At 35.0% G+C, this 17519-nt stretch overlaps 1 protein-coding gene across 1 annotated transcript in view; it reads left to right on the top strand.

Annotated features, from left to right (window-relative positions):
* Positions 1-14862, top strand: part of LOC138692279 (armadillo repeat-containing protein 2) — a 56477-nt gene extending 41615 nt beyond the window's left edge. The window contains exons 14-16 of the mRNA XM_069815452.1: positions 5452-5698; positions 6647-6807; positions 8514-14862. Coding sequence (XP_069671553.1) covers positions 5452-5698; positions 6647-6807; positions 8514-8767 — 662 coding nt within the window. The 3' untranslated portion in view covers positions 8768-14862. The remainder of the gene's footprint in view (positions 1-5451; positions 5699-6646; positions 6808-8513) is intronic.
* Positions 14863-17519: the final 2657 nt, after the last annotated feature.

Raw genomic sequence — 17519 nt, 5'->3', positions numbered from 1 at the left:
TGCACTCCAATATTTTTCAAAGATATTATCATGACTAGCCATTGAAGCACAGATTTTGAGGTGTTCCGAATCCATTTCTTGGTTTGAGTTGCACAATGGGCAGTTAGGGGACTGATATATTCAAATTCTATGCAGGTGTTTGGCCAAACAATCATGGCCTGTTGCCAATCTAAATGCAGCTACAGACGATTTTCGTGGTAAATCGGGAATTAACTGTGGATTTTGATGCAGAGAGTTCCATTTTTTCCCTTGGGGTTGAGTTATCAAATTTTGTTTGTTGAAGTCTAAGTATGTAGATTTAATAAATCTCTTCACAGAGTAATACGTAGATTTAGTAACAGGTCTGTAAGTAGCAGTGCTGCCCTTCTTTGCTAAAGCATCCGCATTCTCGTTTCCCAGGATTCCACAATGGGATGGTATCCATTGGAATACAATTCTTTTATTGAGTGATATTAATTGAGAGAGCATTTTAGTTATTTCTGCTGTTTGAGATGAAGGTGTGTGTTTAGAGACGATTGATAGAATAGCATATACGTGATATGGAACATGTCATATTTACAAACTAATAATTAATTACATACTATACATAAAAGTAATAACTATAATTAAATGCAACACAAATACAAATATAAAAAACTTGGAACTTGATTGAAGAAAACTACAGGTCGGTCGATTTCGGCTATAAGTCCCGTTTGCAATATTTCTTGAAGTCAGGAGTCAATTTCAACCATCGCGTCTTTCATGAGAAGACATACTTCTCGAAGTCAGGATCTGGAAAAGAGGAAGTAAAGTTTTTTGAAGTAAGGTGTTCTTTCTATTCAGTTATGACAATTTTCAATAAATTCATTCATACTGTAAAAGGAGTTTTTGATTAAAATTTTATAAAGAGCTTTTTTAAATTTCTGATGTGCAGATATTTCTTTAAGATAATTTGGTAGGCTATTGTACATAAGAAGACCAGCATGAATGAAACTGTTTTTATATAGAGTTGTGTTAAAACTTCCAATAAAAATATTATCTTTATTTCTTGTATTGTACTGGTGTGTGTCTGAATTTGTAGGAAAGCTATACAAATTATATTTGATAAAATTTAGGGTTTCATAAATATAAATGCAGGGTAATGGCAAGATATGTAATTTTTTGAAGAATGGTCTGCAGCTGGTAGTTTGAGACACTTGAACTATGGCTGTAATAGCTCTCTTTTGTAGTTTAAATATTTGGATTGCATTGGGTGAATTACCCCAAAAGATTATACCATACGTTAGGATAGAGTGAAAGCATGTAAAGTACAAGTAAAACATCTTTTTTCTGTCATACTAATAACTTTTAAGTGTTTATAGATGAGTCCTATAGATTCAAAATCCCCTATATCCACTTTAAAAAAATTAAAGAATTTTGACAGTAATTGGTGCCAAATAGAAGGAATTTTCAACCTAACAGTGACTTTTAATAAAATTTTTGCTTAATAAATAGCAAACTTCTTTACAGTGTTAATATTTTGTATATACCTGCTTGACTAGTTTCGAAGTCTTGTGCTTCATTGTCCCTTATTCGAAACTATCAAGCAGGTATATACTAAATATTAACACTGTAAAGAAGTTTGCTATTTATTCAGTGATGTATGTATAAGTGTTAAAAGTGTATATACAAAAATGAAGAACCATTATTCTGACGAAACCTTTTGCTTTAAATTTAGTGGGTTCTTGAATTCAGACTATATAAATCATTAGAATTCTTTCTTAGCAAGCAGTATGTGGGCATGACTCAGTTCTGGACAAAATGTTCTTTAAAGGATTTTGAATCTAGAGGATTCAGATATATACGAGGGGGATCCAGGAAATAACGACCGTTTTGTTGTAATAATTAAAAAAATATATATTTATTTGAAAAAAACAAAGTCTGTTACATAACTGAAGCTTCCTTTACTTCTCTACATAATCACCACCTAGATTTAAACATTTGTCGTATCTGTTCACTAGCTTTAGAATTCCCGTGTTATACTCCTCTGCCGCCAGTTCATTAAGCCAGGTGTTCACTGTCTTCTTCAACTCTTCATCACTTCCAAAACACGTACCACCCAGAAAGTCTTTCAGCTTAGTGAAAAGGTGAAAATCGCTAGGAACAAGGTCTGGACTATAGGGCGGATGATCAAAGATTTCCCAACCGAATTGATCCAGCAATTCTCGAGTTGAAGCAGCAGTGTGCGGGCTGGCGTTGTCGTGAAGAAGCACAACTCCTCTCGAAAGCATTCCTCGCCTCTTGTTTTGGATGGCTCGCCGTAGTTTTCATAAAGTCTCACAATAACGATTTGCATTGATCGTAGTGCATTTTGGCATTAAATCCAGCAAAAGAACACCTTTGCGATCCCAAAAGACAGTAGCCATGACTTTTTGTGTTGAGAGAGTCTGTTTGAATTTTCTCGGTTTCTTGGGTGATGAGGGATGATGCCACTGACGTGATTGGCGCTTGGTCTCTGGGGTGTTGTGAGACACCCAGGTCTCATCACCAGTCACAATTTGATCAAGAAAGGCGTCTCCATCTGTGTGATATCGCATCAAGAATGTCAATGCTGAGGCCATTCTCTGAGTTTTTTGTTGGTCACTCAGTTGCCGTGGAACCCATTGTGCACAGATTTTGTGGTAGCCAAGATGTTGCGACACAATTTCACCAAGCAAAGAACGAGAAATGTCAGGAAAGGCAATATGCAATTCGTCGAGTGATGTGCGCCTGTCTTGCAAGATTCTGTCGTTCGCTTTAGTCTTCAGGTCTTCTGTGATGAGTGATGGGCGTCTGGGTCGAGTTTCATCGTGGACATTTGTTCGCCCATTGTTGAACATTTCGCACCATTTTCTCACATTTCTTTCATTCATTACAGTATCACCATACACTTCTTTCAATTGCCGGTAAATTTCTGCAGGTTTCAAATGTCGGGCATTCAAAAATCGAATCACACTCCTCACCTCACAGTCGGCGGGATTATCAATCACGTCGTTCATTTTGAAGTAACACAAAATGCACAATGGCGACTTGTTGCAACCAGTACTCACAACATTATGAGAACACATGTTAAGGAAGCCAGTTGACCTTCAAACAAGGAAGGGGAGTCAGCTGCGAGGCGGATATGCACGAACGGTCGTTATTTCCTGGATCCCCTTCATAGTTGCATTCATGAGCATATTCACAAAAACTTATCTTTCCTCACATTACCTTTGGATTATCCCTGATTCTTATTAAACCTTTCAATTTAATACGAGTTAAAACTAGTTTGTTAAAATAGAGACTTTTATTTTGAAGTGAAACGTCTATGTTCAAGATACAAAAGAGAAAAAATATAATATTTTGACTTGAAAAGTTCATTCTGACATCACTCGTCGTACCAGTACCATGGGAACAGAAGTGTAAATGGTCTTCCACACAGTCCATCTTGCTACATTCTCTATTTCATGTGCCTCAAGGTTTTAATAAGAAAGTATGAATTTCAGCTATACATGGAACGTCGTACTGGCGATCTTTCAAGTTCTTCTTCAGTGTGGGAATGAGATGGAAGTTATTGGGGTACATATTGGATCTGTACAGTAGATGACCAAATTCGTTCAAAATTATAAACATTATGCAATTCCTTGAAGTATTTTGAATAACTTTGTTCAGCTTCCACTCCACTAAAAAGTGGCTGCCAAAAGTCGAAGTATACAAAACAAGATACGTACAAGAAATGAAAGTAATTTGAAAATATATAAAACAGTAAAGATAAAAGGTATACAATAAGATATTTACATGAAGTAAATTTTAAATGTTCCCTGTACACTGTACTTTTAACGTAGATCTAATCATACGATACTGTAAACAAGAAGTTTACCTTCACATGAACCCAACAAAGGAAATCTAACCAAGATCCAATCTTTCAAATATACCGTGCACTTATGTTTTTCAATTTTGTTAAATATTTCGTAAAAATAAGGATTTGAAAAAAAAAATGTTTCAGACAAACTTTATTTTTGTGCGTGAAATCGGAATCTAATGAAAAAAGTTTGAGTTCCCACTAAAAAAAATAAATTGACCTTAAAATGACGCTCATAATTTCAATTAAATCAACAAGTTCTCATGCCATTGTTTTCCCCCTACAAACATTAGGCCTATGTTTATGTTTATTCACAATTTTATTGTAGTTTCTCAAAGGCGTTGTTTTTGAGATAAGCATCTGGAAAGTTAAAAAAAAAAAATCTCGTATATATTTATTTTATGTCAGTTTTTGGAAAGTTACTTACATATATCTGTTTAAACATTAACCTACAATTGAGGGGTTCACAATCATAGTGAACCAAGTCCTTCTGGAATAATTTTGAGAAATTGAGTCTTAAAGTTCCTGGTTCATGCTTAGCAACCTTCGCCTTCCATAGGAAATGCTGCCCTCTGTGGAGTAACAGATAAGTTATGGACTTGGTTTGATATGGCAATGAATAAATCTAATTGTATTAATCCACAAACTGACCACTGGTGGACTTGGTCCACTCTGGTTGTGAGCCCCTCAATTTTGTAAGTTAAGTTAAGTATTTTAATTTTGGGTTTATGTAAAAAATCTTTTTATGTTTAATCTGAAGAATGGAAGTTTATTTTTTGATTTGGATGTTTGTTAAATGATTTCATTAAGTACCTCTTTAGAATAAACTATGTATAGGAATGTCGTTCGCACATGATTTCTATTACAAAAAAGAGTAATTAGAAAAATGGTAGGTGCCAAATCTAGGGAATCGTGTAGGACTATTTTTAAAAAACTACAAATAATGCCCATGGCTTGTCAGTATAACTTTTCATTAATAATCTTCCTCGTATGTAATCGTGAAAACTTTGTAACTAATTCAACAGTTCATAGCATAAATAGACGTCAAAAAAATGACTTTCATACTCCATCAGCAAGTTTATCGTGCTATCAAAAAGGAGTCCGTTATATGGCAGTAAAAATTTTTAATAGCCTCCCTATCGATATAAAAATGAAACTCAAAACATAAGATTATTTAGGGCCAAATTAAAGAAGTACCTAATTTCTCACGCCTTCTATTCTGTAGGTGAATTCATGACATTCAATAACACTTCATGAAATTGATACTAAAACTATGTGTTGTACTAGTAGACTATATTGTAAATCTCGTCTGTATATATTTCATCTAGACTGTGACTATAAATTAAGACTTTATAATAGTATTAAGTTTTTTTGACTTGTTCCATATTCTAGCTGTAAGCAATGTACGAATACCATGGAATGTTAATAAATACAATACAATCCAATACAAAGTGAATTGTCGTGAAATGCTTAAAATATACAATGAAAAAAGTATTTCACCTTTGCCACACTAATTTTTAAAATTACACCAACTTTTGCTGTAACAGGGTTTAATATGTATGTTAACTCAAATCTTTCTGTATGATGGTTCATAAGTGAAAACAATGTTGTAGCTTTGTGTTCGCTGCTGAATACGGAGAACAAGAACTGCCTCATAGAAGCAACACGGGTCTATGGAAACCTAACTAGATCCAAAGACACCCGAGACTTCCTGATACAGAGCGGCGCGTGGAATCAGATACTCAAGTTCTTGGAATGGGACGATCCAGAGCTTCTGTGCACAACTGTAGGAATACTGGTCAACATGATGGCAGACTGGGACAAGCGAGTTGCATTGAAGGAAGGCCATGGAATTGAAAGGTATGATGATTGGAAAGAGTAGAGATGGGGCGAGAGGGGCGGTTATGCTTTGCTCTCGATCCGTCATATTTAATGCTTACCTCACATCAGAAGCTCAGTGACATTTTCTGTTATACGAAGCTCACACTTACTGCAAAATCTGCAGCCATTTGTACCATAGCAACTTTAGTTTCTAAAACCTGTTTAGTGGGGAAAATGTTTATAAACAACTTAAAAATGAACACAAGCGCTTCTTTTATTATATATCACGAGAAATACTGAAATTGTCCTCCATTTGCTTCAATACATTTTTGACATCTCTGAAGATTGTTCTGAAATAGTACTCGACTAACCTCTTCTTGCGAAATGTTTGAAATGACTTTCTGATATTTCTTTTCACTTTTTCCATAACAACTTAAAACTACAAAAACTTGCTGCAATATGCTATACTCCATTCTAAAACAATTAGGAAAAACATGGTAGCTTGCACTACACTACACACGAATGATTTGGTGCTTCATTTATGATCAGCTGTGTTTTGAGAACGATTTAAAAATTCTCTCACTTCAGTATCAACAAATCCTTCACAGAACGTATCCGAAATCGATATATGTACATATTCACAGCATAAGAAGTTTCACTTCTACTGCGCATAAAGGTTGCACAATATATATATATATATATATATGAAATGACATCAAGAAAAAAGTAGCGTAAAATGGAGAGTAGTGTTGATAGAATGAAATTTATATTGTTGAGGGAAACAAGAGAACCCCGAGGAAAAAAAAAAAACTCTCATCCTTCAGTCTTGTCCACCAAAATTATAATTCTAATTAGCACCAAGAAATCAACCCAAATTAGCTAAATTATAAGCCATAACTCTAGCACTAAGCTGTTAAAGAGTTAATACATGAGGCGATACCTATATTGTCTCCTGTGTAATGTGATCTGTGATCCTTTCTTTCTCAGACTGACCAAAGCGCTAAATAAATTTGGCGAAGGAGACTGGCAACTGGCTACATTGATATGTCAGGCACTCTGGAATTACTGCATCGAGTCAGCAAATCTTCATGCAGCTCTGGGAATTGATGAAACCAACCAATTACTGGGAATATTAGTGGACTTTCTCGGTAAGTGTAAGTACAGTGACTGGTTTCAGATGAGTTAACACAGTTTTGAAAGATTAATTTTTAGCAATATCCACAGTCTCAGGTGGTGGTGGTGGTGGTGGTTGCGGTAGTGGTATTCATAGGCGGATTTACTAATAGACTAAGTATGCTACAGCCTAGAGTGACAAATTTTAGGGGCAACAATGTTTTGGAGGAAATGGGTGCTTCCCAAATCATTAATCAGGGTACAAGGCCTGGTGGTGCCAAGACACTTTCATGATTTTCATATACAACCAATATAACTGCAGGACATTCATTATTAACATTATTAAGTACTACAGGACCCTATTTAAATTATACCTGGGTATATTAAGACTATTAATTGGTACTCAAATTACATTAGGCCTACTATCGTCAAATTTTGTATTTATAAAAAGTTGTATTTTATTCATATTTAAACAGTTTCATACTGAGGTCTACTCCGCAGATCTAACAACTTCTATATCTAGATTCGAACCCATGTATTTTCATCTGACATTCCATAAGTACTCCTGGGGAAATTATGATGATGATGACAATGACGATGAAGATAACTACTGCCGGTACTACACCGAAATCCCAGAGTCAGGGCACTTTTTTGTCTAGAAATACATCACTGGGTATAATATGTCTTTGCCCTTGTACAAGTTAAGTATACTGGTACTTTTTAAACATCCATATCTCAGTATCTTTCAGTGCTGGTGAAATGAAATTTGGCAAACTTACAGTACATTTTTTTTTTACTTCATTCTGCATTTTTAATATTTTCAAAGAACTGTTTTTAATTAACAGTAATTCATTTACAAAATTGTAGATGAAAACTGCGTAATTAGTACGCATTTTCCCTGATTTTTTTTTTTTTTTTACAAATCTATGACTTTTTAATTGACTCGTACTTCAAAATATTAGTACAACTACATGAACAACATAAAATAAAAACTTTTACTCATTTCTTGGAAAATATGTTTTTCTACCATTCTTTATAGCATGCATTATTATTATTTCAACATTTTCATGACATTATTTTTAAGGGCTAAAGGCCTTAATTCTACCAGACGAATAAATAAAATAAATGAAAATAGGCCTAATATATTTTTGAAAGTTTTGGAAAACGAGTACAATGAGTAAATTTAAAGGGAAATTAAAGTGACGATAGAGAAAGTTGAAGAGCATATTTCGGACACAATAAGAGATTTTTAAGAAATTCTTTTACCACAAGAAACGAGAAAAGTGTTTTCTCCCCTTAAAGGTGTAACTGCTCCCTTAAGAAAAAAAAAGGGCGGAAAATTTTTTGGTACTTAGGCAGAATTGTAAATCCGCCATTGATGGTGGTGGTGGGAGTGGGGGTGGCGAATGATAGCAGCAGCAGGAGTGTTTTATTTCATGATTCTTTGAACTGCAGATTTATTTAGGCTCAAAATAAAACGATGGCGAGAAATGGTCAGCAAATTTTACCCTGCGCCCTTTATCAGAGACAGGGTCTTTGACGAGTCGTAAATTTATGACATGGTACCAACAGACTTACTTCTGTCCTGGAGGTAGCAATGCGAAGTATTTATCAGCCTTTAAATCTGTTACCATCAGCTGTGTTTGATCCCACGAACCTTGGAAATCTTGTATACTAACCACCAGGCCATCTAACAGTGATGTGTAAAGCATAAGACATCCGTATATTGTATGTGTTTCAGATGAGGAGCGACTATTTGGTGTTATTGAAGGAACAGAAATAAACGAAGCCCTAGCAACTTCGGAACATTACCAGATGTGGGAGGAATTTGCAGGAGTAGCAACGAATTTGTTAGAGAAAATGGAAACGTTCTTAGATTCATTGGATTCACTTGAATCATTGGAGCAAGTAGACCCATTGCTTCTCAGTAATCACCAGTCATTACAACAGCAAGTGTCCATCACACATCCAGAATCACAGTATCATATTCTCTAAACATCATCCTTAAAACATGCAGGTATTCTGGGTAGATTTTGGTGTGGTAGAAGGCCGTATACTGTTTGTGGTACTAGTTATCATCTAACATCTCTACCAGTAACACTAAAAATATTGTAACTTTCTTGTAAGGGCTGTATGGTGAAAGGTAAGGTGCATTTTTATATTGTATATAGAATTTGTTTGTATATATCTTGTTTTAGAAGACATATGTTTTAAAAATAATATTTATGACACTAAAACTTGATAATTTCAATCTTGAAGGTTCTTACATTTGCAGTAATATTATACAGTACAGCTTCTATAAAAGAATTATTGATAATGAGAAGCGAAATAATAAATTAAAAGAAGTTTTATTACAATATACATTTATTAATATGAATAGAAAATTATATACTGTACAACATTTACCAGATTTACTATACCTAAAAGAATTTTGTAAGGATTTACTTGTTTACATATATACACATTACAGATTGCTGCAAAACTAAAAGACACTTCAATTCCGTCCAGGTCAACATTTTTTACAAACTATCTGAAATACTATAAATAAAATCAGATGTTTAATATGTTGTTGATAAGCATTTAATGTGATATTGTATTTGAAATGGTGTTATATATATATATATATATATATATTAAAACACTGTCTATAATTAATATAACTCCAATATTTCACATAATTTTACAAATGAAGAACTGAAACATAAATTAGTAGTATTGTACGAACTGTGTAAGAATTTTATTGTTGCTAAAATTTCAATACTGTTATTGCTATTTGTCTTATTTATTATCACGATCTTTAGGGAAAAAAGTATTTTTTTTTTTTAAATCAAGAGTTTATTCTTAAGATCAATGATCTCCACATGTAAATAACTATTGCACGGGGTATAAGGAAGTATGACAACTTAGATACATATAAAATATTTTCTTTATAGTTAGCATTCCTGGTAGATTATTCCAGTAGCCTTTGTAAGTGGTTCAATATTGGACACTCCTGTAGCAGGAGATTTTATCTGTTAATTGCTTTGTAAAATAGAGATATTGTTGTAAAGATTTAGCCATTTAATTTAGAAATATGTTTGATGACAATGTCAATAACTGTTATTAGTTAGTTATGGAATTCTACTAATTGGGTGTCGTCTGATATTAATCTGAGTAATTTATCTCTCATTAATTATCTTCCCAAGTTAACACTGTAGTATGTGTGATACAGTATAACGAAATTGTAGATAAAATGGAATTTCACAGTGTTTATATGTATCTGTAATAGTGGTTGTGTATTGTTAAACTCTTTAAAATATTATAACATTAATTTAAAGTTGAATGTTTACATGTTTAAACACAGAAAATATTAATTAAAATGGTTATAATTTTATACATTCGAGAGATAAATTTGAGAGCTATCTCCTTGAAAATTGTTGATTAATTTTTTTCAATCTTGGGAAGACATTTTAGGTAAATAATTCATTTTCATGAACCCTAGGGTTGGTCGCTATTATGAGCATTTTACAAAGTATCAAATCCAAATGACAGACAAAATTTTACTGGAACGGGATGCACTATTGTTGGCTATTACTTGCTTGAAAGATTTTTTTAGAACATTACACAGTATTCTGTATAGAAAATATTTGTCAGACCAGTACAGGTGTAATGAAATAATTACTGTCATGTCTTTGTAAAGTCAGTGGACTTTATTATTTCCCTTTAAAAGTTCTTAAACCTTTCCATGAATGCAGGCCTTTCGCTAGACAACTCAACTTTTCCTAAAATTAAATAAAACACTTTGCAGTACAAAAGCCAGTTGAACATAATAGGGCCAGGAAGTATTAAAGCAGGTATGGGCATTCTTTTCAAAGTAACTATACAGGGTGTTTCAGAAATAAGTACCGAATTTCTTAGGGATCTAGGTGATTATGTTTTGCATAGGAACATGATATCCGCGATGACCCTTTCTCTTGCTATCCAATATCAACATCTATCTACCTAGAAATTAGAAAGCTGGCATTAAAAAGAGCACCGTTCATTTGTTTACACTGCTACGCCACCTTTCGACTATTTAGTGTATCTGCTGACTGCTCTCCAATTAATGTTGTGTTTCTCATGTCACCGGATATCATTTATCTTGATTTTTATTTGTGAGCAAACATGAAGGCTTTGGTATATCAGAACCCGATAGACACTAAAGAAGACCTAGTGGCACTAATTGACACTGCTTCAGGCGAAGTTCGCGATAATGCACACGATGTCCGACGGTCCTTGGTCTGACGAATGGAATTGTGTCATCAGGGCAACGGCGGACACTTTGAACATCTTCTGTGTGTTATGTTCAAGTAAATGTAAATAAAACTAATCTTCACCTCTCGTGTCTTTTGTTTTTAATCAAAGTAGACATCTTGTGCTTGGAACCCCATACCATTGTGGGATGTTAAAAAGTAGCCTACTCTGTACGTATTGTTCACTCTTTCATTCCAAAGCAACTCTGGCTGCCTGTTCCTCAGGGTACAGCTCTGCCAACTTCAGCATCAAGGAATAAAAGCGACTCATCAGGCACACCAGGTTCCTATCCTTAAAATGAATAACCAGACCCAACTTATCATCTCTCAAAAATTCGGTATTTATTTCTGAAACATCCTGTATATTACGATACATAAAAAAAAGCCCCAAGTCTTAGGAAAACACGTGTTTTCACTTCAACTCGGTATTTCTCTTCTCTCAAAAGTTATAACAGGAAAAATCCAATGCTATGCTAACCATGGCAAAATGCCAGGTATGCGACCACCCAAATGATACTCTATATAATGACCTCTCCATGGTTAATACACAGTCTCACGTTTTTCACACTAATGATATTCCTGTGTAAGCAGTTTTCTTCCTTTGTCCTATAATAATGTAAATAAAACACGTTAACATTATTAGACTACTGTATTTATAAACAAAGTAGTCATATAAAGTGCTCATATAATAGAGAGTTTTCGCACCCTTTAACACCCACTAAACATCTAACACTATGTTGATGTCAATAGTGACGCATTTGGTGACGTATATTCATGTTCGCAAAACTTGTTTTCCTTTAACATGGCTTTTGTTTCTTGTTTCTATGATACAATATTTCTCGTTCTGTTAACCTTTACCGTGTCGTAGCTCCTATTGTAGTCAATCAATCATGCTGTAATTTTTTTAATTGATAACTTAATGTCTAAGGAAAACGTTGAAAAAAAAATCGAAATGAATTCTTGAAAAGTGAGAAAAAAATTAACTGCGATGTAATCTGTTCAAAATAGACATTTACATCTTCAAAAGTTGGTAAGCAGCAAACTTTTTTATTTTTCACTTTAGATGAGAATTCAAAGCGAAAGAAATGTTGAGAAACAATGGAAATTACTTTTAAAAGCGGTTACTATTCAAAATCTTTATTGGTTTCCTAGTTACGGTAAATTAAACAAAGAAGTGTTTTTGCTTGATGGAGTATTAATGACTCAACTTTTGTCTGTTGGAATCTCGACGAAAATTATTATTCTTTCCCTAGCCTTCTTGTACTTTGGCCTGAATAATTTATCTTTCATCAATGACGTCAAAATAGCGTTAAGCATTTAGTGTACGGCAAGGATGCGGAAACTCTCTACTATATGTTTACTGTAGAAAAGGACATTGTCATCACAGTGTTTGTTACAGAGATGATATTTTCAATCGAAATATTACGTTTCAATTTTTTGACGTAAATACGTAAATGCAGAAGGGTTCTTCGAGAGATAGTGTGTTAAGATCCAGTATTGTGCCAACTTGAACTGTCAATTGCACAGTAACGGACCTCACAGAAAACAGCTTACTAAACTATTGAATAACAACTCGCGATAAGTTAAAAATGGTAAGAAAAGGGTAGTGAATCCTGTATGAAAAGTGATTACAAAATAAAGACGTTTAATACTACAGTAAAATCCCTCATAACCGGCACCCAAATAACCAGCAATACCAAAACAACGGCACTTTTGGCTAAGCAAAAAAAAAAGTTTAAATCTGCCACATGTTGTTGTTGTTGTTGTTATCTAATGCTGGGCTTTGGCAACGAAGCCATTAGCGTTCTTGCTCTCCAATATTTTTCTGTGGTGGATCCATTAGGTAGAACTTCACAGGTTATGAGATGATCTTCAGTCATTTCTTCTTCTTTGTTGCATAGAGGGCAATTTGGATTTGTGTAAATTCCTATTTTATTCAAGTGTTTGGCCAAATAATCGTGTTCTGTAAGCAGTCTGAATTTTGCTACTGCAGATTTACGTGGGATTTCTGGAATAATTCCTGGTTTTTTTTTTATGAAAATGCTCCATTTTTATCTTTGGCTTTGGTACATAGTGCTTGGTTTTGCTTGATTTTATATTTATTTTTAATTAGTCTTTTGATGGATGTAAAAGGTAGGCTTGTATTTATATTCTGAATTAAATTGGATCCTTTTTTGGCAAGAAAGTCAGCAGTTTCATTTCCAGCAATTCCGCAGTGTGCAGGTATCCATTGCAATTGAATTCTTTTCTGTAGTTTTTGAAGTTGTTGGATCATTTTGTGACATTCTTTAATTTGGATTGACATCATTTTATATGAATTTGTTGCATATAATGCTGCTTTAGAATCAGAATGACAGCATTTTGAAATTATCTATTCTGTATAATAGGTGTTGGAGTGAGATATGAGTAGCCAATATTTCCGCATCAAAATTTGTTGTATGATGTCCTGCTGGTTGATAAAATGAGAATAACGCACTCGTAATTCCTGATTCTGAGTTGTTATCGATAGTAGACCCATCTGTGTAGATATGTAACCATTCTTCTGGTGGGTATCTATTGTTCACAGCTTCTAATGCCAGCGCTTTTAGTACAGGTTTGAAAGTTTCAGATTTTGTAACTGGTTCTTCTAAATCTAGTTGAATGTTAATTGGTTCGAAGGTTAGAGGGTTTTCTCTGCTTAAAATGTTTTCTTTAGATTTAGGGAGATTCAATTCTGCCACATTGCCGCAGTCTGATCCGTCAGTTTTGTCACATTAGGAAGTTCGCAGGAACTTTCATTTTCAGTGAATATTCGAACCCAAAATTAGTGTATTATTTGCGTTGTGTGATGTGTTTTAATAAGGAAAATCCACACAGTGTTTATGTTTATTTAATTATGTTTGGGCCGTCAGTGTTGCCACATTAGGAAGTTCGCACGAACTTTCATTTTCAGTGAATATTCGAATCTAAAATTAATGTATTATTTGCGTTGTGTGATGTGTTTTAATAAGGAAATTCCACACAGTTTTTATGTTTATTCAGTTATGAGCAAGTGATAGATAAATAAGCTTCACATGGTTGCAATTTCAACATTTAGCACTATGAAATAGAAACTTCTTTTTTTATACTGTACCTGTATTTATTCTGCAAAATCTCGTATCAGGAACTAGCCTGGCCCCTTTTGTGCCGGATAAGAGGGATTCTACTGTGTATACTTCATACGCAGACTTTTATTGGCTTTGTAATATTACAACCCTCATGCAAAAAAAAAATGCTTGTTGAATCGCGTTTAAATATGTGCCAGTAAGTATGGAAGATAGATCTAGATATGCAGTGTACAATATATGTGACAAACGAAAGCCTTTTCAAATACGTAATTAGATCCTAGGTTGGGCAAATAGTTTGGAAATTATAGGCATTTAATTGTGCAAATAAAGGTGCTTGCTGGTTGTTAAATATGAGAGTTTGAGTGTTGCATCATTTTATGTGAGATAATATCATGGTTTTCCTTGATAACAAATTATTTCTTTGAATTAACTTGAGAACAAAAACGTATTTACGTCAATATAATATACCCGTACAGGAACCGTTAGTTCCACTGCTACTGTTTTTAATAATTTACAGTAAGTTAATACAATTTACTTTAATAAGCCTAAACTTGGTGGCAGTCGACTGAAAAGAAATCATCAATAAAGTTATACTTTCAATGCATGACATTCTTATGTGAAGTCCGTCAGAACTTTTACACAGTTATTCTCACAGAAAACTTTTTGTCATAACAGAGTAACTCCTGTACTGCAAAATTTGTTACAAACTAATTAATAAACGTTTCTTAAAATTGTTTTTTTTTTCTGTAACTTAATTGCTCGATGCTTGTCAATACCTCCAGATATGGCAAACCAACACCTTTCCTAACTCCTCTAATCCAGTGGTGTGAAGAATTCCCATGTCTGAGATGGGGACAGCTGTAAAGTGAAATTCATTACCGGTACCTTAATTTTCGCATGATTGATGACTTGATATCAAATGATAGACGACATTAAGATACATGAATTGTATGCAGAGACTAAAAGGAAGGCAGAAAGTAGGAAAGATTGGAGAATGGTTTGCAATGAAAGACTTGCCCTCGAGCGCACTATGAATGAATGATGAATATAAATGGGTCCATATCATGGTGGTAGTCTCTGTATGTTTGAAATTAATATACTGTTTGCTACATGTCATAACAAAGTGAAAAGTGCAATGGAGAAATGAGGTAGTACACGTCAGCCTAGATCATATATGTAACAGATAACTCCTCGCTACGTTAAAATCGGCAGCACTTTGAAGAGAACAACCGCCAGGATCGCCACTCGTCCGCCGTAAACGAACACGAGATGGCAGTACAGTCGCTAATGCAATTCAAATGGGTATTATGACGTGACTCCTTATGTAACAACTAGATGGCAGCGTAGTAAACCTGACAAAAGTTGTTAACCTCAAAGCCTATAACCCCGACATATCTGTTACATATATGATCTAGGACGTCAGCAAGGCAAAATAGTTTATTTTCTGGGAATGCTATTAGCTTGGTGCTGTTTGGTGTCTGCTTGATATAGAGAATCCTTAGTAAGTCCTAATTTACAGGACAGCAGAAATTAATGTCCAGGATCCAAAGGTTTCAGACAGTGATATTTCATAAATACTGCAGAGTTGTATATCTGTTGACCTCCAATACTTTATTCCTTTTTTCCAAGTTATTTTAGTGTTGTTATACAGAGTGTTTAAAAAATACGGGGCATAATTTCAGGTATGTATTTCCCACATGTAGACAATCAAAATACTTCATTACAACATGTGTCCGGAAATGCTTTATTTCCGAGTTATGGCCTTCACAACATTGAAATTCACCGGAACGTTTTTCTTTCCGCAGGTCGTTGCCGTCAAAGGAGACATTAAGAGGGCACTCTCACAGTTCATTCCGAGGTGAAGGTTACATTCAGTGTTGTGTAGACGTTAGACTGTGCGACATGTATTCAAATCAAGAGCTGGCAGAGATACACTTCATGTACGGTAAGGCGGATGGCAATGCTGCGCTGGCTTATCGTTTGTACCAGGAGAGGTACCCACAGCGACAATGTCCAGATCGGAAGACATTTGTACGTCTCCATTACCGTCTGTGCGAGTATGGAAAATTTAACTCTCCTGGTTTGGGAAGGGGATGACCAAGATCTACAACTCCAGAAGTACAGGAGGAGATTCTGGAGGCTGTGAACATGACTCCTTCTATCAGCACACAAAGGGTAGCGTTGCAAGTCAATGTTCCTCATACGACTGTCTGGAGACTATTGAAAGAGTATCAATTGTATCCTTATCATTTGCAACGTGTACAGGCCCTGTCACCAGCAGATTACCCTGCACGAGTTAGGTTCTGTCGGTGGTTCTTGCAGCAGTGTGGTGTAAATCCGAACTTTCCTGCCTTAGTATTATTTACAGATGAAGCACAGTTCACACGAGATGGCATAACAAATTTCCACACTCAGCATGTATGGGCGTATGAAAACCCACGTGCAACTGTTCCATCTCATCACCAGGTGCGGTTCTCCCTCAACATGTGGGCCGGTATCATTGGTGATCGATTAGTTGGACCCCATGTACTTGTAAACAGACTTACGGGGCAGGCGTACACAAACTTCCTGGAAAACACCTTACCTCATGTTTTAGAAGACACTCCACTGATCAATCGTCAACACATTCACTTCTTGCATGATGGCGCTCCTGCACACTTCAGTCGTACGGCTCGCCGGTACTTGGATCGAAGGTTTCCTGATCGATGGATAGGTAGAGGTGGCCCAATTGCTTGGCCTCTACGGTCACCTGATTTGAACCCTCTCGATTTCTACTTGTGGGGCCATTTAAAATCATTGGTTTATTCGTCTCTGGTGCCTGATTTGGAATCCCTTCGGAATCGAATTGTGGCATGTTCTGAGGACATACGCAATACTCCTGGAGTTTGGGATCGTGTTCGCAGGTCAATGAGACATCGATGTGAGGTCTGTATTCAAGTAGGAGGTGGACATTTTGAACATCTTCTGTAATGACAACGACCTGCGGAAAGAAAAACGTTCTGGTGAATTTCAATGTTGTGAAGGCCATAACTCGGAAATGAAGCATTTCCGGACACATGTTGTAATGAACTATTTTGATTGTCTACATGTGGGAAATACATACCTGAAATTATGCCCCGTATTTTTTAAACACCCTGTATTGTAATTACTTCACTGAATTGATCAAATTCAGAGGAATTTTATATTCTTGTAATATTTGCCATAACCTCTTGCAATCTACCCTGTCATATGCTTTATTATAGTCTAAAAACAGTAAACAAGTTTTTAAATTGTATTCGTGCCTTATTTATAAAATTGTTTGACAGTAAAAATGGCATCAATACACAGTATAGCCTTTCTGAAACATTTTCCTCTTCACCCAATATTATCTCCTTTCATTATTTTAATACA

This window comes from Periplaneta americana, chromosome 16 (genome assembly GCF_040183065.1).
Source record: "Periplaneta americana isolate PAMFEO1 chromosome 16, P.americana_PAMFEO1_priV1, whole genome shotgun sequence".
In the NCBI taxonomy this organism is placed as follows: Eukaryota; Metazoa; Arthropoda; class Insecta; order Blattodea; family Blattidae; genus Periplaneta; species Periplaneta americana.
The sequence above is the reverse complement of the archived record's forward strand: the minus strand, read 5'-3'. Positions and strand labels throughout refer to the sequence as shown.